The sequence below is a fragment of the Dendrobates tinctorius genome, unplaced genomic scaffold, assembly GCF_039654945.1.
Source record: "Dendrobates tinctorius isolate UK_male_01 unplaced genomic scaffold, ASM3965494v1 ptg000011l, whole genome shotgun sequence".
NCBI lineage: Eukaryota > Metazoa > Chordata > Amphibia > Anura > Dendrobatidae > Dendrobates > Dendrobates tinctorius.
In genome coordinates, this window is record NW_027361679.1 from 58,830,890 (window position 1) to 58,854,445 (window position 23,556).

The following is a 23,556-nucleotide window of genomic DNA, read 5'->3' on the forward strand; positions in this document are numbered from 1 at the left end:
GAATATGGAAACTGCTGGTGGTACCAGCCTCTTGCGCGGTACCACCAGCAGAACACCGTCGAACCACATACACACACTGTATACGCCGTACGCACCACACACATACACTGTATACAGCACAGGAAGGAGAGAGACAGCAGACAAAGGGGATAGCACATGGGGTACACAGGTCAAAGAAGAGCGCAGAAGGGAGAAGTCAGCACATGGGGAAAGAGAGTGGATAGGTGGGTGATCACATGGGGGAGATTCTCAATGCTGCAAAGCCTGCCCCCATCGTGACATTACCGCCCTCCTGATGAAATAGCATCAGGCCTCCATCTAGTAGATTATAATAATTGTTTATCTTTGTTCATTGACATACTGTATGTTTAAACACCCCCCCCCCAAATGGAGTACAAGCACAAAGAAAAAAAAAATTATTTTTTTAATTGTATACTACAAATATAAAACTTTTCCAGAACATAATTATACAAGGTTGCACTTAAATTACATATCATATTTATACAATTTTTATAACTTTTTCCATTTCTAAAAGAGGACGTTATGTTAAAAAAAAAAAAACATAAAACTACTGAAGTAAAATTTAAACAACTTGTCAATTACAACACCAGGAGGTTAATATGAAGGTTAACAGCATAACAAAAGGTGCTGGCTTCCATACAGAAAGTGTGCCTCCTGAGAAAATTAACTTTATTCCTTCAGGGAGCCACCAATCTTGTCACACACGCATGCCAGTGCGGCTACAGTCACCGCTCAGTACAGAGAATGTAGTACCTGTAAGCATGCCCTGGCACTTTGACAGATGACTCAGCACTGATGCACTGCAGAGCCAGTTGTCAAAGTGCCAGGTATGACTGTAGCCACGCCTGTATAACTGAAAACTGGCGGCTCCACGGAGGAATAAAGTAATTTTCTCCCTGAAGCCGCACTTTCAGTATGACGGCCAACCACCTTTCTAGCGCCATCAACTTGCACATTAACCCTATATCTGCAGGTAAATCGCATAATCCAAATTGACAAGTATGTTTTAAAAACACATTTTTATTACTTCCACAGCAACAAATCTGTAACAAGTATAGTAATTCTATACTTTCTAAAATGTCAACCAACTTTATACTTTCTTGGATTTCTCTGAATGCAGACAAGTTGGACAACAACACAGATAAAACGTTGCTCTAACCTTCTGTAAATTATGACACTACATTTAATTTGGTGAATATTAACACCGCTTTCTTGTCTTGAAGATTTGTTATTTTGCTTCTGTTAGCTGTAAAAAAGAAAAAAGCATTTTCAATAAATTAAAAATACTCTTGGCTCTCGCAGTCAAGTCTATACAAGTCTGGTAATTTTACGAAAAGAATGTAATGTACAGTAAATTGTGAAAAGAATTAAGCTAGCCCAAAAGGCTTTTCTCACCACATTCACTACTATGATAATGTCGGTTGGAGGGTAAATGAACAGCACGGGTGGATATCAAGCCACAAGTAAACACAATATGACATGGTAAACAGGTTTTCAGCACTTTATGACAGCTCCCTCCTTCCTTAAATGATCCTCTGCCAGTCTACAATCAGATGACACAGTCCAGCACAGTGGAATGGGCTTATATAACATTGATTGTCACATTCCAGGAGCCATAGTAATTTTAGTGGACACAGCTGTATGAGGGCTTCTTTTTTTTCCTTTAGGATGAGTTATATTAGTCATTTAGCACCCCAATAAGTTTGCCAAGTTGGCAGATGAGGGGAGTATCCGTACAGGGGTAGCACTGCTGCAGCAAGGCATGTATTCTGAAAGCCGGAGGAGTGTCTGCTCGAGTATGGGGGAAGATAGGAGAGCAGGGCAGGCCAGACAGGTGCTGGTAGTGGGGGACTCAATTATTAGGGTAACAGGGCAATCTGTCACAAAGACAGGGATCATCAAATGGTGTGCTACCTACCTGGCGCTCAAGTCTGACACATCGCTGATCGGGTTGACAGATTACTGGGAGGAGCTGGTGAGGACCCAGCGGTCATAGTGCACATTGGCACAAATGACAAAGTTAGAGGTAGGTGGAAGGTCCTTAAAGATTTCAGGGAATTAGGCTGCAATCTTAAAGCAAAGACCTCCAAGGTGGTATTTTCTGAAATACTGCCTGCACCTTGCCAGAGAGGCAACAGGAGATTAGGGAGATTAATAAGTGGCTCAAGAATTGGTTTAGGAAGGAGCGGTTTGGGTTCCTCGATAACTGGGCCGACTTCTCAGTTGGCGACAGGTTCTATGCTAGGGACAGGCTGCACCTTAATGGGGAGGGTGCAGCTGTGCTGGGGGAGAAAAATGGCTAGAAGGTTGGAGGAGTGTTTAAACAAGCGACTGGGGAAGGGTATTCATTTTATAGGAGGGGAAGACAGTGCAGATAGAGATCTGGGCATAAATAGTGAATTTGGGGATGGGGGTAGCATGGGGGGTGATGTTAGAACAGTTAATAATTTAAGAAAGAACAGGGGTACAGAGAGATATATAAAGTGCATGCATACTAATGCCAGAAGCCTCACCAACAAAATGGAGGAATTAGAATTAATTTTGTTGGAACATAATTATGACATGGTGGGGATATCTGAGACATGGCTGGACGAGAGCCATGACTTGGCGGTTAATTTACAGGGCTATAGTCTATTCAGAAATAACGGTACAAATAATTGAGGGGGGGTTGTGTGTTTATATGTAAAATCATCCATAAAACCCATCCTGCATGATAATATACAGTGGGGAAAAAAAGTATTTAGTCAGTCAGCAATAGTGCAAGTTCCACCACTTAAAAAGATGAGAGGCGTCTGTAATTTACATCATAGGTAGACCTCAACTATGGGAGACAAACTGAGAAAAAAAAATCCAGAAAATCACATTGTCTGTATTTTTTTCATTTTATTTGCATATTATGGTGGAAAATAAGTATTTGGTCAGAAACAAGCAATCAAGATTTCTGGCTCTCACAGACCTGTAACTTCTTCTTTAAGAATCTCCTCTTTCCTCCACTCATTACCTGTAGTAATGGCACCTGTTTAAGCTTGTTATCAGTATAAAAAGACACCTGTGCACACCCTCAAACAGTCAGACTCCAAACTCCACTATGGTGAAGACCAAAGAGCTGTCAAAGGACACCAGAAACAAAATTGTAGCCCTGCACCAGGCTGGGAAGACTGAATCTGCAATAGCCAACCAACTTGGAGTGAAGAAATCAACTGTGGGAGCAATAATTAGAAAATGGAAGACATACAAGACCACTGATAATCTCCCTCGATCTGGTGCTCCACGCAAAATCCCACCCCGTGGGGTCAGAATGATCACAAGAACGGTGAGCAAAAATCCCAGATCCACGCGGGGGGACCTAGTGAATGAACTGCAGAGAGCTGGGACCAATGTAACAAGGCCTACCATAAGTAACACACTACGCCACCTTGGACTCAGATCCTGCAGTGCCAGACGTGTCCCACTGCTTAAGCCTGTACATGTCCGGGCCCGTCTGAAGTTTGCTAGAGAGCATTTGGATGATCCAGAGGAGTTTTGGGAGAATGTCCTATGGTCTGATGAAACCAAACTGGAACTGTTTGGTAGAAACACAACTTGTCGTGTTTGGAGAAAAAAGAATACTGAGTTGCATCCATCAAACACCATACCTACTGTAAAGCATGGTGGTGGAAACATCATGCTTTGGGGCTGTTTCTCTGCAAAGGGGCCAGGACGACTGATCCGGGTACATGAAAATGAATGGGGCCATGTATCGTGAGATTTTGAGTGCAAACCTCCTTCCATCAGCAAGGGCATTGAAGATGAAACGTGGCTGGGTCTTTCAACATGACAATGATCCAAAGCACACCGCCAGGGCAACGAAGGAGTGGCTTCGTAAGAAGCATTTCAAGGTCCTGGAGTGGCCTAGCCAGTCTCCAGATCTCAACCCTATAGAAAACCTTTGGAGGGAGTTGAAAGTCCGTGTTGCCAAGCGAAAAGCCAAAAACATCACTGCTCTAGAGGAGATCTGCATGGAGGAATGGGCCAACATACCAACAACAGTGTGTGGCAACCTTGTGAAGACTTACAGAAAAGGTTTGACCTCTGTCATTGCCAACAAAGGATATATCACAAAGTATTGAGATGAAATTTTGTTTCTGACCAAATACTTATTTTCCACCATAATATGCAAATAAAATGAAAAAAAAACAGACAATGTGATTTTCTGGATTTTTTTTTCTCAGTTTGCCTCCCATAGTTGAGGTCTACCTATGATGTAAATTACAGACGCCTCTCATCTTTTTAAGTGGTGGAACTTGCACTATTGCTGACTGACTAAATACTTTTTTTCCCCACTGTAAGTGAATCTAATGAAAGTGATGGAGGATGAGACCTGCTGCTGAGACCTCAGTGACCAGAGTGCAGGGGAAAGGCACACATTCAGGAGCACATGATGGCTGTTCTGTGTGCACAGGACCTGTGTTGAGGTTACAGGAGGGGAGGAGTCAGGGGTCACATGATCAGGGGCCTCAGTGTATGCAGGACTCTGATGTGCTGGTCATTATGGATGAGGGTAAGTTTGTGTGTGGGGTCAGGAGGGGTTTACAGGTTGGATATAGTGGAGCCGAGAGTGTGTGAGGTGTACGGTGCCGAGCCCCGCGCGGACGAGGTGTACGGTGCCGAGCCCCGCGCGGACGAGGTGTACGGTGCCGAGCCCCGCGCGGACGAGGTGTACGGTGCCGAGCCCCGCGCGGACGAGGTGTACGGTGCCGAGCCCCGCGCGGACGAGGTGTACGGTGCCGAGCCCCGCGCGGACGAGGTGTACGGTGCCGAGCCCCGCGCGGACGAGGTGTACGGTGCCGAGCCCCGCGCGGACGAGGTGTACGGTGCCGAGCCCCGCGCGGACGAGGTGTACGGTGCCGAGCCCCGCGCGGACGAGGTGTACGGTGCCGAGCCCCGCGCGGACGAGGTGTACGGTGCCGAGCCCCGCGCGGACGAGGTGTACGGTGCCGAGCCCCGCGCGGACGAGGTGTACGGTGCCGAGCCCCGCGCGGACGAGGTGTACGGTGCCGAGCCCCGCGCGGACGAGGTGTACGGTGCCGAGCCCCGCGCGGACGAGGTGTACGGTGCCGAGCCCCGCGCGGACGAGGTGTACGGTGCCGAGCCCCGCGCGGACGAGGTGTACGGTGCCGAGCCCCGCGCGGACGAGGTGTACGGTGCCGAGCCCCGCGCGGACGAGGTGTACGGTGCCGAGCCCCGCGCGGACGAGGTGTACGGTGCCGAGCCCCGCGCGGACGAGGTGTACGGTGCCGAGCCCCGCGCGGACGAGGTGTACGGTGCCGAGCCCCGCGCGGACGAGGTGTACGGTGCCGAGCCCCGCGCGGACGAGGTGTACGGTGCCGAGCCCCGCGCGGACGAGGTGTACGGTGCCGAGCCCCGCGCGGACGAGGTGTACGGTGCCGAGCCCCGCGCGGACGAGGTGTACGGTGCCGAGCCGCGCGCGCGTACGAGGTGTACGGCGCCGAGCCGCGTGCGCGTACGAGGTGTACGGAGCTGAGGCGCGCGCGTACGAGATTTACGGAGCTGAGACACCCGTGTATTTTGGCATGGGAGGCCCCCATTTGAAATTTTGCATCGGGGCCCATAACTTTGTAGTTACGCCCCTGCCAACAGGCCAGACCACATATCAAATATAAGGCTTGAGGGTTACTTGGGTAATAAGATGCGTAGTAGAGGGATTACAAGGACACTAAACTTCAGGAAGGCAAATTGTAACGGATGAGAGATGATCTTCGTGTAATAAACTGGGACGATATCCTAAGACATAAAAGTACACAAAGAAAATGGGAGACGTTTATTAGCATCCTGAATAGGACCTTTGCACAATATATACCGTATGGGAATAAACATGCTAGAAATAGGAGGAAACCCCTATGGCTGAATAGAGCTGTAAGGGGCGCAATAAGTGACAAAAAAAAGCATTAAGAGAATTAAAGCAAGTAGGTAGGTGATGAGGCATTAAATAAATACAGTAGATTAAATAAATTCTGTAAAAAGCAAATCAAGACAGCAATGAATGAGACAGAGAGACTCATTACCAGAGAAATAGTAAGAAGCTAAAAAATGATAGTGTTGATCCCCTTAAAAACAGTCTGGGTGAATTGGTGGATGAGGAAAAAGCCAATATGCTAAATGACTTTTTTTCAACAGTATTTACACAAGAAAATCCCATGACGGATAACATGATCAGTGATTAAAAAAAATTCTCCATTAAATATCACCTGCTTAACCCAGCAGGAAGGACGGCGGCGTCTAAAAAAAAATCTCGAAAATTGACAAATCCCCGGGCCCGAGTACTGCAGGAATTAAGTACCGTCATAGATAGACCATTATTTTTAATCTTTAAAGATGCCATAATAACAGGGTCTGAACTACAGGACTGGTGTATAGCAATTGTGGGGCCAATATTCAAAAAGAGGACAAAAACTGAACTTGGAAATTATAGGCCAGAAAGCTTAACCTCTACAAGGTGGGTAAAATCCTGGAGGGTTTTATAAGAGATACTATACTGGAGTATCTGAACAAGAATAACCTCATGACTCAATATCAACATGGGTTTACGAGCGACCGTTCCTGTCAGACTAATCTGATAAGCTTTTATGAAGAGCTAAGTTCTGGACTGGACCAAGGAAATGCAGTGGACGTGGTGTACATAGACTTTTCAAAAGCTTTTGATACGGTGCCACACAAAAGAATGAGAACAATCACGGTTAGCAGTGGGGTACCACAGGGGTCAGTATTGGGCCCGCTTCTTTTTAACATTTATTAATGACCTTGTAGGGGGCATACAGTAGAATTTCAATATTTGCAGATGACACTAAACTCTGCAGGGTAATCAATACAGGAGAGGACAATTTTATATTACAGGAGGATTTATGTAACATAGTAACATAGTTTTGAAGGTTGGAGGAAGACCTTATGTTCCATCTAGTTCAGCCTATTTTTAGTGCAGCTGTTCTGCATTGTTGATCCTGGGGAAGGCAAAAAACCCACAGAGTAGAAGCCAATTTTCTCCATAGGGGAAAAAAATTCCTTCCCCTAAGCTGGGTCAACCATCTACCTATAATATTATGTTATTATATTAAGTTATTCGTAACCTTCTATACTGTTACTCACAAGAAAAGCATCCATTCCTTTCTTAAATTCATTCAGTGAGTTGGCCATCACCACTTCCTCAGGAAGAGAATTCCAGAGCCTCACTGCTCTTACCGTGAAGACCCCTCTTCTATGCTGGTGCAGAAATTGTCTTTCCTCCAAACGAAGAGAATGCCCCCTTGATCTTGTCACAGTCCTTGACAACTAGAAGCTTGGGCTGATAAATGGCAAATGAGCTTTAATGGGGATAAATGTAAGGTCATGCACTTGGGTAGAACAAACAAGATGTATAATTATGTGCTTAACTGTAAAACACTGGACAAAACTGTCACTAAAAAAGACCTGGGTGTATGGGTGGACAACAAACTCACATTTAGTGGCCAGTGTCAGGCAGCTGCTGCAAAGGCAAATAAAATAATGGGATGCATTAAAGAGGCATAGATGCTCATGAGAACATAATTTTACCTCTAGTCACTAGCGCGACCACACTTAGAATAATGCGTACAGTTCTGGTCTCCGGTGTATAAGACATAGCTGAACTGGAGCAGGTGCAGAGAAGAGCGACCAAGGTTATTAGGGAACTGGGGGGTCTGCAATACCAAGACAGGTTATTACACTTGGGGTTATTTAGTTTGGAAAAACGAAGGCTTAGGGGTGATCTTATTACAATGTATAAATATATGAGGGGACAGTACAAAGACCTTTCTAATGATCAAGGGGGCATCCTCTACGTCTTGAGGAAAGAAGGTTCAAGCATAATCACAGATGCAGATTATTTACTGTAAGAGGAGTGAGACTATCGAACGCTCTGCCATATGATGTTGCAATGAGTGATTCCCTACTAAAATTTAAGAAGGGACTGGATGACTTTCTTGAAAAGTATAATATTACAGGTTATATACACTAGTTTCCTTGATACTGCGTTGATCCAGGGAGCAAGTCTGATTGCCGTATGTGGAGTCGGGAAGGAATTTTTTTCCCCCCATGTGAAGCTTACTGTTTGCCACATGGGTTTTTTTTGCCTTCCTCTGGACCAACATGTTCAGGCAGGTTACGATAGGATATGGCTTGAACTAGATGGACTTCAAGTCTTTCTTCAACCTTAAAAACTATGTTACTATGCATATGAAAAATTAAAAGACCACTGCAAAATTTTCAGTCAGATTTTTCTCTTTATAGGTACCGTATTTTTCGGCGTAAAAGACAACTTTTTAACCCCTGAAAATCTTCTTAAAAGTCAGGTGTCTTATAGGGCGGATGCGGAGCAATCTGTGGTCACCGCATATAGTGGGGGGGAGTGGTCCTGATGACGAGGTGAGGCGGCACATCAGGAAGGTGTAAGTGAAGTATCCCTATTACCTCATTGCGGCAGCGGTGCTCTGTGAGGCTCTCTGTGCTGGGGGGGCTTCGGCTTTGTGCAGCTTTGGGGGGCACTGCCGGCATTTCGTCAAAGCCCGGAGGCCTCACGCAGCTCCATTGCTGAGATGCGGTGGCCTCTTGGAAAATGGCTGCTGGGGATGGCGCATGCTCAGACCTCGTCTCCCGAGATCCATTGCTGTGATGCAGTGGCTCCGGGAATATGGCCGCCAAGGGTGGCGCATGCTCAGATTCAGATCTCGGCAACGAGATCTCATCCCGACAACTCGGGATGAGATCTGAATCTGAGCATTCCCGGAGGCCACCGCATCGCATTGCAGGAACGGAGCTGCGAGGCTTTCACGAAATGCCAGTGGAGGCCTGCCGCACCATAGAGCCCCGCCACTGCAGCACCACAGAGCACCACCACCGCACCAGCCTGGGAAGGGAGGCTGCATCGGAACTGCCGCCAGCACCGGATTTGTAAGTATATTCTGACCATAAAACACACCCCCATTTTCCCCCCAATTTTTTTTTTTAAAAAAGTGTGTCTTATGGGACGAAAAATACGGTATTTTCAGAAAATGAGAAGTGGTCAAAATAACAAAAAAATGCAGTGGTTGCAGACCTCAAATAATGTTAACAAAACAAGTTCATAATCATTTAGAAACAACAATATTAATGTATTAACTCAGGAAGAGTTCAGAAATCAGTATTCTGTGGAATAACCATGATTTTTAATCAAAGCGTTCATGCGTCTTGGTATGCTTTCCACCAGTCTTCCACACTGCTTTTGGGTGACCTTATGCCACTCCTGGTACAAAAATTTAAGCAGTTCTTTGTTTGGTGGCTTGTGACTATCCATCTTCCTCTTGATTACATTCCAGAGTTTTTGAATGGGAGTCAGGTCTGGCATGACAGGGATTTGAGGTGGAGGTCCGTCATCCACACATTGATTGACCTAGCTGTGTGGCATAGCGCATTGTCCTGCTGGAAAAACCAGTCCTCAGAGATGGGGAACATGGTCTGAGCAGAAGGAAACAACTGTTTTTCCAGGATAACCTTGTATGCGGCTTGATTTATACGTCCTTTGCAAAGATTAACCTGCCCAATTCTAGCCTTGCTGAAGCATCCCCAGATCATCACCGAACGTCAAATTTCACAGTGGGTGCAAGACACTGTGGCTTGTATGCCTCTCCTGGTCTCCTTCTAACCATTAGTCGACCAGGTGTTGGGCAAAGCTGAAAATTAGACTCATCAGAGAAGATTACCTTACTCCAGTCCTCTATGATCCAATCCTTATGGTCTTTGGCAAACTTCAGCCTGGCTCGCCTTTGCTTCTCATTAATGAAAGGCTTTTTTCTACCTTTACATGACTTGAGCCCTGCCTCTAGGAGCCTGTTATGAACTGTTCTTGCCGTGCTCTTCACCTCAGCTGCCATTTGCCATTCCTTGTCACTTAATGTCATCCTGCGGTTGCTGAGAGACATTCGAATAAGATGACGGTCATCCCAGTCAGTGGAGAGTCGTTTTCGCCCTCTGCCGGTCTGTTGCTTTGTTGTCCCCAATGTCTGCTGCTTGACCTTGTTGTAATGGACTGCAGTCTTAGAAATTTTAAGGATGGAGGCAACATGTATCCCTCTGCTAGTAAAGCCAGAATTGAGCCCTTCTTTTCCTCACTCAAGACTTTTCATTTCAACTCCCTTAGCATGGCTAAAAGTTATTTTTTTTCATTTTTACTAATTTTGGGATATTACTAGCCCTTGTTTTGCCATCCAGCTTGTCCTATTGCAAAAGGATTGTGAACACCACATCAGGGTTTTTTTTAGACTTTCCTCCATTAATAAGATTTGGTTCAGGTGGTCACCTAATCAGAAGCACATTAAGTAGAATGAGGTGTACTCTGGTTGGAATTCAACTGACACTGGAATGGAATGGCTGTCAGATATGTAGAGAAGCTGATTTTTATAAAACTGTGCAATGGTCTCCTAACTTTTGCCAGAGCTGTATGTGTGTATAATATATATATATATATATATATATATATATATATATATATATATATCAATTGAAATACTTCATTTATACTGTAGGTTGATATGATTACACCCAATTTATATAGTTTCTTCTGTTTCAGAACTCACACACAAAAAAAAAAAAAATTTTTTTTTTAAACCAGTCTTTTTTGGTGGTTTCACTATATTCCTAAACCCATAAATGTTTTATTGCTATATATTTTTCTTACATGGATGTCCCCTCCCTTCTCAAGACATCATTACAGATCTCCACTGAAATATTTTTTTCCTTTAATTTTTCCCTGCTTTAAAGGAAAACCGGTCTTTGCTGTGCCAGGCTTCACTGGTAGACCTGATGTGGTTTCACCAAGACACAACAGTTTCTTACAAAATTAATGCTCAGTGACTTGTATTTATAGGCCAGGGTTTCCCAACTCCAGTCCTCAAGGCACACCAACAGATCATGTTTTCAGGATTTCCTTTGTATTGCACAGGTGAAGCAATTATCACCTGAGCAATACTAAGGAAATCCTGAAAACATGATCTGTTGGTGTGCCTTGAGGACTGGAGTTGGGAAACCCTGTTATAGGCAACAATCATGAGTACAAGGAAATGCAGTCACCTGAATCTTATTTCTGCAACATAATTGTTCTCAAATCGCACCAAGAATGTCTACAATAGTAGAATCATAGAATGGTAGAGTTGGAAGGGACCTCCTGGGTCATCTGGTCCAACCCCCTGCTCAACGCAGGATTCAGTAAATCATCCCAGACAGATGTCTGTCCAGCCTATGTTTGAAGACTTCCATTGTATGAGAACTCACCACCTCCCTTGGCAGCTTGATCCATTCATTGATCACCTTAATAGTCAAAAAGTATTTTCTAATATCCTCCCATTCATTTTCAACCCATTGCTTCTAGTCTTTCCTTGTGCAAATGAGAATGAAGATGATCCTTCTACAATGTGACAGCCCTTGAGATATTTGTATACAGCTATTAAGTCTCCTCTCAGTCTTTTTTTGCAAGCTAAACATTCCCAAATCCTGTAACCGTTCCTCTAAGTAAAGTTGTCAAATAGAAGCTGTATGGACTCTAGTACACAAATAGAATTAATATCCAGCTGGGTTAAAATGGTTTCAAATGTGGTTATTTGGAGAAGGGTAAGGAGTATCACTATCCGAATTGACGCAGTACACTTGACAACTCTGCCCAATGAAGAAATTTGGTGGGGATTTGTCATCAGAATCTTCCAGCTAAGCGCATCAACGCATCAGGGATCTGTATACAAGGCTGCTGCTTTACAATGGGACTATGCATACCGTAGAAAAATAAGTTGACTAATACACAGCATTAAAAAATAATAAAGCATCAAGCACCTTACCATGCTAAATGTTAACCCCTTCACGACTTTTGATGTGCACGTACTTCAAAAGTCATATCCCTAAGCCTTCCTATTTCCATGCACATGATTGTTGATTTAATCAGCCATCATGAGCCTTTAAGAGTCACACGTGGAGCGGAGCTCTGCCTCCGGCTGTTAACCTGTTAAACACTTGCTGTTAATATCTGACAGCAGCATTTAACACATGCAAGCAGGAATCACGTCATTCCATGCTCTCAACGGCATGCCCATGACATGATTGTGGGGCACTAATGGGTTATCATGACAGCTGGTAGTCTGCTGCTGACAATGCCTTTCATTTACTATTCTCATGTGCATGCGCACTACTTATTTCCGGCTATGCCCGCAGTTGGGCAAAGCATACTGCATACGCGCGAGAGCACATTGCAATGCGCACGCAAAATATGGCTGCAAACTATGAAAGTTACAAGAACTATTGGGTGCAGCAGCCAAGGAGGGGTGGAGTGAAGGATCAAAGACAACTGCTATCGGACCGGACCTATCTCATTAACATACAGCGCATGTGAAATAAAAAAGGTATTTATGGGTGATACATGAGGAGTCAGGTGGTTTCAAAAGTAATAATTCAAATTATGTAATTGCCTAGAATAAGGCACTTCCAAAATACATACATCAAAAGAAGCAAAAGGGGAAGCTATATGCCAATAAAAACAAGAAATTTTATTCAGATTCATTTAAAATTAGCATAATGGCTAAAATATTATAAATAGGGACAACAATACAAAAAATGCCACAAAGAAAGAGAAAGGCAGAATGTGTAGCGAACTAATTCCCTTTGCACAAAAAATATCATATAGCCAAGGGATAAAAAATGCATATATATTGTCCAGTATAAGGAGCAACAAAATAGCTTCCAAGAGAAATCATGTATATGGCAAACATCCCTAGGCAAAAAGTGAGAAGGACATATTATTCATTCACTAACCAAGAAATAGCTAAAGTGCAAGCAAAGTACATGGCTATGGGTTCCATCTTAGAGCGAATGCTAAAAAGTAAGTTGTGAGCTGAGTGCTGAAAAGATAAATGAACGTAAGCAGGGTTGAAGGGTTGAAACACTGTATCTTGAAGTGTCAGGCACCCCGACGTGCGTTTCGCAGTTGGCTTTATCCAGGGGAAGCATGTCAACTAAATGCAGCAACTACAGTAGATCCCAGCACTTGCACTTGTAATCCGAACGCTGCTAACTTCTTCTGCTTCTTATTATTATTCAGTTGATTTTCCGCAATTAATGCGGCCCGAACCGCTACACGCACAGACTCCGTTGAGGTGTCGTTTCAAAGCCAGTGTCCACGAGTGGTGTGCTAAGTAGTTTTCGTGTCGATCGAATTGGTAGTTTTTGCGCAATTTGCGTTTGAAAAAATATTTTCCTCAGTGCATTTCAATGGGAAAATGTTGCCATAGGGAAAACATGCCCCGAGGCGATTCAAATGGCAATTAAGCTCATTGATGTGCGTAGGCACTCCCAGTTACTATGCCAACGCCTACGAACTTTTCATGACCCCAGCAGGACAGAGTTTCTGTCAGATAATATCAGCTCTTAAAGCGAAACCCAGAGCACAAATGCAAATCTAGCTTCATCACATGACGCATGCCCCTGAGAGAGAATGTGCGCCAAAGTGGATTTAGAAGCCCAGTGCGCCAAACTGGCTCTTAAATGGCCGACACGCCTAAGTGATTCTTAAAGGGCCGGCGCGCCAAATCGAAAGCTGAGTGACCCCAGGCTCCAAATCGGAGGCTGATCGACCCTGGCTTCCAAATCGGACCCAGAGTGGCCCCGCCCACCAAATCGGACCAAGAGTGGCCCTGCCCACCAAATCGGACCCAGAGTAGCCCCGCCCACCAAATCGGACCCAGAGTAGCCCCGCCCACCAAATCAGACCGAGGGGCCCGCCCACCAAATCGGACCCTGAGTGGCCCCGCCCACCAAATAGGACCCAGAGTGGCTCCGCCCACCAAATCAGAACAAGTGGCCCCGCCCACCAAATCGGACCCAGAGTGGCTCCGCCCACCAAATTGGACCCTGAGAGGCCTCGCCCATTAAATCAGACCCTAAGGGGCCCCACCCACTAAATCAGACCGAGGGGCCCCGCCCACCAAATTGGACCCTGAGGGGCCCCGCCCACCAAATCGGACCCTGAGGGGCCCCACAGGCCAAAGTGGCCCCTGAGAGGCACCACAGTTAAAACGGATCCTGAGTTGAAAGTCTTGCAGGGGCAGCAGGCAAGTCTCAAAGGGGCAGCCCGGGCACCATTTCAAAGCACTATCTGTACTTCCCTCAGGAAATACACATCTAGTTTGTATTGTTATCCCTGTTGATAATTTTTTATCCATTATGCTAATTTTAAATGAATCTGAATAAAATTTCTTGTTTTTATTGGCATATAGCTTCCCTTTCTAGGTTTCAAAAGTAGTTGGGCAATGCATAGCTGACACTAAATCCAATGATATTTTTAGCCGATAAGCCTAAAATGTGGTGACAGATTCCCTTTAAGGCTACGTGCACACGTTGGGAATTGCCGCAGAAATTTCCGCGGCAATTCCGCAACTCCCTGCCGCAGGAAATACGCATGCATATTCCCACAAAACTAGCGTTTTGCAAGTGTACTTAGCTTGCAGAATGCTAGCGTTTTCCAAGCGATCTGTAGCATCGCTTAGAAAACGGATTGACAGGTTGGTCACACTTGTCAAACATAGTGTTTGACAAGTGTGACCAACTTTTTACTATTGATGCTGCCTATGGAGCATCAATAGTAAAACTATATAATGTTAAAAATAATTAAAAAAAAAATAAAAAATAGTGATTCTCACCTTCAGGTGGCTGCTGCAGCCTTCCCGATCTTCTCAATGCTCCCGGCAACTCCCGTTCCCAGCGATGCCTTGAAACGATGACCCCAGATGACGTAGCATCACGCGAGACCACTACATCATCACAGGTCTTTGTCGCAAGGCATCACTGGGAACGAGAGTTTCCAGGAGCATCGCAAGGATCGGGAAGGCTACGACGATTTTTTATTTTAATTCTTTTTTAACAGGGATATAGTACCCAGGGCCTGGAGGAGAGTCTCCTCTCCTCCAGACCCTGGATACCATCCACACATGATCCGCTTACTTTGAGCATGGTGGACATAGCCACATGCGGAAAGTAAGCGGATCAATGTATTCCTATATGTGTGGAATCACCGCGATTCCGCACAAAGAATGAGCATGCTTCGTATTTTTCCGCGATGCGATTCCGCCGCAGAAAAATACGCAGTATTAGCACAGCATTGCGGAATGCCATTGAATTCAATGGGTTGCTTTGCATAAGCGTTTTCACGGAGAAAAAACGCGGCAAAAACGCTTACAATCCGCAACGTGTGCGCATAGCTTATGGAGGCCAGATCTTATCAATCAAGTTTTCATTTAACTTACGGTATGTGGACAGTCAGGTGCTTGTTTGACACTTGCCTGGTGAAGAAATGGCACACTTCAGTGTTCTAGAGGCATTCTATTTGCACAAGGGGAACCAATACAATACTGACCAAATGCTTTTTTTGTTTTGGCCAAATTATGCATTTCATTTGGTAGCTCTCATTTTATAGATGTTAGGATAGAAATGAAAAAACAAAACAAAAAAAAAGCACACATTTATGACAAGTTATTTTTTTTACCTGGAGGAACGAAAAAGAAATCTCCAGCCTTTAAATTCCTTTCAGACTTGTGTAGATTCAATCTCACCTGACCTTGCTCAATATAGAAAATCTGAGGGCAATGAAGACACAAAAACGTTAACATTTATCATTTTAAAGCAGCTTACCAACTCAAAATTAGGTTAACCTTACAAATTTGCATGTATGAGTACATAAGGCATAGCAGTTTGAACATTCTTTTTATCTATTCATATTTTGTAATTGTGCAATGAGTTGCATTTTCATTCCAATATTATACAGCACATACAATGAATTTAAGAATTTTATTATAATTTCTCCCCTTGAGAAAGCTGTGGCAAAACGCGTGTCGGGGATCAGAGAGGCATTCCACATTATATTTAATATGGGTGAGTGGCAGTTTGTACCATTAGCACTATAGCAGTGACCTCTTAATATGTGTAGGCTAATAATTGCTAGACCTATGGTACTATATATCTGCATATTTGACATCTTAACTATCTAATTATTGCACTTTATATACATCTTATTATCAATTTAAGATAGTCTTTTCTTATACTTTTTGAATATTTTAGTAGGTGTCTCCTTACACTATTCTATCACTACATGGGTTGCCTCCTTGTTTGTCTTAGAATGTTCTTCCTTATTATCTATCTATATTGTTATAATATAAATGTATGATGCTCTTACTAGTATTGTATCAATAATATTTGTCTTATCTTTCAAACATATTTTCTGTGGTTCTTGGTTACTCTATGTTTTCCTATTTTCATGTTGCTGGGAGTACTCCACATTCACACCTACTCTCTATATTTTACTCATGGGGGAACCATATTGCAATTGAGCTGGTTCCTGGCTATATTTGACCATTATGAAGGTTTTGAATATTTGTTGTATATTAATTTAAGTTTTGTAGGGTGTTACTTTTATTCTCTTCAGATTTTGTGTGTGAAACCTGTACATGTACATGAACATGCATGAGAAGCAGTAGACTGTGGCTGCGCGTCCGCCTCCAACAGTCATATTCCCACAAAAATGATGCATAGCAGAGCACAAATTGCCTCTGTCAGCATCATTATAGGCTATAGTCCTGCCGATGCATACGTCTGAATCCGAATTTGTAAGTGTACCGTATTTTCCCGCATATAAGATGATCTTTTAACCCCTGAAAATCTTCTCAAAAGTCGTTGGTCATCTTATACACTGGGTGTCGTCTTTAGTGAAGCAAGCTGTAGGCGTCCGGGACGCCCGGGATATGGAAAAAATAGAGAGCAGCCTGCACCTCTTCACTGCAGTCCTCAGGATAAGAGATGAACGACCACGAACAGTAAAGCTCCATACTGTTCTGGTCCAGCTGCCCAAATACTGGGTGTTTGTCGTGCTGCGTGGCAAACACCGCTTCTGATCGGCGGTGAAATCATCCCCACCGGTCAGAGAGCCGCGGTTCCCATGCTGTTAGAAGACAGCGGGAGCAGTCAGCTGTGATCGAAGGTATAAAGCTTACCTCCGGTCACTGGTGTCAGCTAATGGGACAAATGCTCCCATCATCCGACACCTACAGCCACTAATTACAGTGAGAACAAGAGTGGCGGATGGGAGTATTCATTAACCCTGTAACCCTCAGCTGTCAGTTTCAGCAAGGTTGGCCATCAAGAATAAAGGGGTCACCATGCCGTATTTTTTTAATTATTTAAATAATTTAAAAAACAGGCGTGGGGTCTCCCCACATTTTTGACAACCAGCCTTGCTAAAGCAAACAGCTGAGGCTGGTATTCTCAGGCTAGTAAGGGGCCATGGATATTAGACCCCCAGCTTAAAAATAGCAGGAGGCAGCTGCCCAGAAAAGGCACATCTATTAGCGGTGGCAAGTGGGGTGATAGTTGTAGGGGTTGATGTCACCTTTGTATTGTCCGGTGACATCAAGCCCACGGCTCAGTAATGGAGAAGGGTCTAAGACACCTATCCATTACTAATCCTATAGACACATTGTAAGAAAACACAGACACCCAGGAAAAAAAGTCCTTTAATTGAAAGACTGACACAGACTCCTTTAATAATCTCAATTAAACCATACTTACAACCTTGCCTAATTCCACCGAAGACCTCGATTTCCTGTAATAAACCAAAAATAAACAAACAACAATATACCATACCTGTCCGTCATTCTGTCACAAGCCGTAATCCATGTCTGGGGGGATAAACAGTTTTCAACCTGGATGGTGCCAAGATGCATCCGACCAGGTTGAAAACCACTGGTAAATGAGCTGCTGCCAGCGCAGCCTGAGTGACTAGCGGTGACATCACTGAGGCTGTGTTCCCAGCCGGGCTGAACTGTGGTGACCTCAGTGAGATCCCCGCTAGCACCATGTGAAAAAATCACGGTGCTAGCAGGGATGTCGCCGAGGTAACGGCAGTTCAGCCCAGCTGGGAACAGAGCCTCAGTGACCGGATGTAACCTCAATGATGTTACCACCAGTCTCTGAGGCTGTGCTCGCAGTTCAGTCAGCAGTGGTTCTCAGCCTGAATGGACGCATCTTGGCACCGTCCAGGTTGAAAACTGTTTATACTCCAGACATGGATTACAGCGTGGGACAGAACGACAGACAGGTATGATATATTATTGTTTTTATTATTTTACTTTTATTACAGGAGAACGAGGGGTTCGCTGGAATTGTGCATTTAAATAAAAATGGAAAACTGTTTTGTTTTACTTCTAATAAAGGACTTTATTCTTGCTGTAACTTTATTTACCATACAACTATAGGATTAGTAATGCATAGGTGTCTTATAGACGCCTCTCCATTACTAAGCCGTGGGCTTGATGTCACCCAACAATACAAAGGTTACACCAATCCTACAAATATGAACCTCACTTGCCACCGCTACAGGGCAAGTGAGAAGAGCCAGGCAAAGCGCCATCTAATAGATGTGCCATTTCTGGGCAGCTGCGGCCTGCTATTTTTTTAGACTGGGGGGGCCACTATTCATGGCCCCTTACCAGCCTGAGAATACCAGCCCCCAGCTGTCTGCTTTAGCAAGGTTAGCTGTCAAAAATGGGGGGGGACCCCAAGCCGTTTTAATAAATTATTTAAATAATTAAAAAAAAAAAAAAAAAAAAAAAAACCAGAGTGGGGACCCTCTAATCTTGGTGAAGCTGACAGCTGGGGGTTGCAGCCCCCAGCTGTGAGTTGTGTCTGGCTGGTTATCAAAAATAGGTGGGAACGCATGCCAGCATTTTTTTTTTAATTACTGTATTTATTTACAGCGCAGGAGCAGCAGATGAATACTCCCATCCGCTGCTCCTGCTCTCACTGTAATTGGTGGCTGTAGGTGTCGGATAATGGGATCAGTAGTCCCATGAGCTAACAACAGTGACCAGAGGTAAAGTTTATACCTCCGATCACAGCTGCGGGCTCACGCTGTCTTTTGACAGCGTGGGAACCGCAGCTCTCTGACCGGCGTGTATGATTTCCCTGCCGATCAGAAGCGGTGTTTGCCTTGCTGTGATGCACATTACAGCGCGGCAAACACTGGAAAAGCTGCAGTCTTATACGGCGAGTATACACCAAACTCTATATTTTAACTGGAAAAGTTGAAGGTCGTCTTATAACCCCAGTCGTCTTATACGCCGGAAAATACGGTATGTGTGTGGGGGATGGGGCAGTTCGGAAGTATGCCCCGAAGGGGCCACTGAGTGTGTAACTAAATGCAATGGTAAAGAACCCTTACAGGATTTATCACAAGAACAAAGTACATTTTAATTAATAGAACAAAAATAAGTTCCACAACTAAATCTGAAAAAAAAAAAAAAAATTATATATACCGTATATAATTGCTGAGAAGCTTATAATTGTGCCCCTGCTGTGCAATGGCAGTGTCTGATCATACCACAGCTCCTGGATGGGGGAGCAAAAGAGTATACAGACAGAATAGCAAAGGATCACAGCTTATTCTTTTTGTGAGGCAAACCATTTCCCTACCTGTTTTTAAGCTTTACCTCACAGAAATCAGCTGCAATCCCATGCTGTAAGGTCTGTATCCTCTTTTGCTTCCTCCCCTGCCCCATGATCCTGCACGGTCAGACACGGCCATTACACAGAACATAGCAGGGGCACATTTATAAGATTATCTCAGCACAGGAACCTTTTTTTTTTCTTAAACACATCCAATTGTGGAAATAATTATTCTTCAAAGATCTATTAATTAAAATTAACTCTGTTAGAGGGAAAACTCCTTTAACCGCTTCATACCTCAAGCCTGTTTTCACTTTCATGACCAGGACAAATTTTACAATTCTGATAAGTGTTACTTTATGAGGTAATAACTATGGAATGCTTCAACTTATCTTAGTGATTCTCAGATTGTTTTTTCGTGACATTGTCCTTTATGATAGTAGTAAACTTTCTTCGGTATTATTTGTGTTTACTTGTGAAAAAAATCAGAAATTTGGTGAAAATTTTGCAATTTTCAAACCTTTAATTTTTATGCCCTTAAGAGTTATGTCATACAAAATACCATCTATACTCGTGTATAAGCCAACCAGAGTATAAGCCGACCCCCCTAATTTTGCCACAAAAAATATAATGCTCCATACGGTTCATAATGGGCCCCATAAGATGCTCCATACAAAATACGCCCCATATAATGCTGCACAAAAGGTTAATAATGGCCCCTGTTATGATTAGGCCACCGAGGAGGATAACAGGGGAATAAGCTAGGCAACCAGATGACCAGAAAGGTTGGTAACTTAGCGCATTGCAGACCTCTAAAACTAACAACACAACTAGAATTAGCCGTGGGACGTACCTACGATGCCCTAGACGCCTCGACACAGCCAAAGAATTAACTAAGCCTAAAGCAAGAAAGGGGAAAGCTAAACTGCCCCGGAGTAGAACCCCAAAAGAATAGATAGCCCCCAAACATATATTGCCGGTTAGACAAGATGAGGCACAAACACAGGCAGAAAATAGAGTAAGCAAATGATGGGGCCAAAACTGTTTAGATGGCACAGGACAGGAAAGATACTGTCTGCAATCACGCACAAAACCCTAAGAAATATCCAACACCTCTGATATGCAAAAATACTGAGGCCACACAACCTCTCCCCCACTACATCAGCATTCTGGTGTGAACTGGAAGCAAAACAAAAGATACTAATATAACAGGGGACTAACAATACTGAACAGACTGACATAAGCTGTGGCATATGGAACAGGGTCCACAAAGGTCCCAGCAGGGAACAATGCTGAACCCACACAGCAAAGCAGAGAAAGACAAACTGGATCAAATGCAAAAAGATTCCAGCAAACAAATAACTTATCTGAACGATGCAGGGGGCAAGCGGACTTCAAATTGCACAAGAAGAAAACCAAATCACCAGCAGCAACTGAGGGAAACCTGCTCACTTAAATTTTGAAAGTCTAACACCTGACCTCCACTCATCCTCTTCAGGTGAATGACTACTGTCAACTCGACCAGCTCCATTACCCGCAGCAACCACCAGAGGGAGCCCAAACTCAGAAGTCAGGTCAAAAGTGATCACAACAGGCCCCATAAGATTCTCCATAAAATAATATGCCCCATATGCTGCTCCATAAAGGCTGATGGCCCCATAAGATGCTCCATAGAATATGCCCCATATGCTGCTCAATAAAGGTTATGGCCCCATAAGATGCTCTATAGATTATGCCCCATAAGCTACCCCAAAGGTTATGGCCCCATAAGATGCGCCATAGATTATGCCTCATATACGTTATGGCCCCATAAGATGCTCCATAGATTATGCCCCCATATGCTGCCCCATAAGATGCTCCATAGATTATGCCCCCATATGCTGCCCCATAGATTATGCCCCCATATGCTGCCCCATAAGATGCTCCATATATTATGCCCCCATATGTTGCCCCATAAGATTCTCCATATATTGTGCCCCCATATGCTGCTGCTGCTGCAAATAAGATGACATACTCACCTCTCCGTCGCTGGGGGACAGCTGCCGGTGTCACCGCTCGCACAGGGCCCCGGCACCCGAGATATTCACCTGTCACCGTTCCATCGCTGCTCGCCGCTGTCTGCCGCGTCTTCTGTCAGTGAGTTCAGTCATCGCGCCCTCTGCTGCCTGAATGTCACTGACAGAGGACACGGCAGACTGCGGCGAGCAGCGGTGGATCGGGGACAGGTGAATATCGCATATACTTACCCCCTTCTGGCGCGGTCTCGGCAGCCCCCCTACTTCTCCCACGGTCTACCTTCCTTCTTTCAGCAGTCACATGGTACCGTTCATTAAAGTAATGAATATGTGCATATTCATGTCTTCAATGAGCGGTGCCACGTGACCGCTGAAGGAAGGAGCCTGAGACCGTGGGACAAGCAGGGGGGCTGCAGAGATGCACCAGGAAGGGGGGGGTCAGTATTATCTGACACCCCTGCTCCCCCTCCCCCACCAACCCCCTGGCGTATATGACTCGCGTATAAGCCGAGAGGGGGACTTTCATCCCAACAAAATGGGCTGAAAATCTTGGCTTATACGCAAGTATATATGGTAGTTAATTAACATTTCCTACATGTCCACTATACATCAGCAAAATTTCGTAAAAAAAATTTTTTGTTAGGAAGTTAGAAGGGTTAAAAGTTGAACAGTAATTTCTCATTTTTCCAACAAAATTTGAATTTTCTTTTTCTTGTGTTGTGCACCACAACACATTTGAAGAAAATATGAAAGAAAATACCCAAACACTATTCTAAAAACTGCACCACTCAAGGTGTTCAAAACCACATTCAAAAAGTTTATTAACTTCAGGTGATTCGAAGGAATTTTTGCAATGTGGTAGGAAAAAAATTTACATTAAGACATTTAACTTTTTTTCCACAAAAATTCTACTTTGGACCCAATTTTCTTTATTTTCACAAGGGAAATGGGAGAAAATGGACCCCAACATTTGCAGTACAATTTCGCCTGAGCAGGCGGATACCCCATACGTGGAGGAAAAGTACTGTTTGGGCCCATGGCAGGGCTCTGAACGGAAGGAGTGACGGTTGACTTTTTGAACGCAAAATTGTCCTGAATCATTAGCCTGATGTGCCTAAACAGTGGAAACCTTCCTCAAGTGACCCCATTTTGGAAACTAGACCCCCCCACAGAATTTCTCTAGATGTGTGGTGAGCATCTTGAACCCCCAGGTGTTTCACAGACGTTAAAATCGTTGAGCCAAGAAAAAAAAAGTCCTACAAAAGAAAAAGATATTTTAACCCCAATTTTTTATTTTTACAACAGTAACTGGAGAAACTGCACAACAATTTGTAAGGTGTAATCTCTCCTGAGTACGCAGATACCCCATATGTGGGAGAAAACTATTGTTTGGATGCACAGTAATGCTCAGAAAGGAAGGAGTGACGTTTTGGAATGAAAACTTGTCATGTCATGTTAAGATGAGTCCCTGGTGTGGGTCTTTTTCACTGTTTAGGCACAAGTGACCCCATTTCAGAAACCAGATCCCTCAAAGAATTAATCTAGACGCATGATGAGCACTTTGAACCCCCAGGTCCGTAACAGAATTTTACAACATTGATCCGTGAAAATGAAAAAAATAATAAAATTCCACAAAACTTTAGCCCCAAATGCTTTCATTTTCACAAGGATAGCAGTAGAAAATAGACCCCAAAATTTGTCGTGCAATTTCTTTCGAGTACAACTATAATCCATACGTGGTCGAAAACTATTATATATAGAGCTCAATGTGTGTATGTATGTGTGCATGTATGCATGTGTGCGTGCATGCATGTATGTGTGCATGCATGTATGTATGTATGTATGTATGTATGTGTGTATGTCCGGGATTGGCATCCGCACCGTCGCAGCTATAGCCACAAAATTTGGCACAGTCACACGTCTGGACCCCGAGAGTGTCCTAAGCTATGTTGTGAGGTGAAATTTTAACCCCGCGCGTTCCAATTCACCAAACAATTTTGCCCCT

At 44.2% G+C, this 23,556-nt stretch overlaps 1 protein-coding gene across 3 annotated transcripts in view; it reads right to left on the minus strand.

Moving 5' to 3' along the window:
* Positions 1-405: 405 nt before the first annotated feature.
* Positions 406-23,556, minus strand: part of CENPC (centromere protein C) — a 274,172-nt gene continuing 251,021 nt past the window's right edge. For all 3 annotated transcript variants that reach the window (XM_073542563.1, XM_073542570.1, XM_073542556.1), the window contains 2 exons: positions 15,587-15,677; positions 406-1,267 (listed from right to left, as the gene is read on the minus strand). In XM_073542563.1, coding sequence (XP_073398664.1) covers positions 1,191-1,267; positions 15,587-15,677 — 168 coding nt within the window. In that variant the 3' untranslated portion in view covers positions 406-1,190. The remainder of the gene's footprint in view (positions 1,268-15,586; positions 15,678-23,556) is intronic.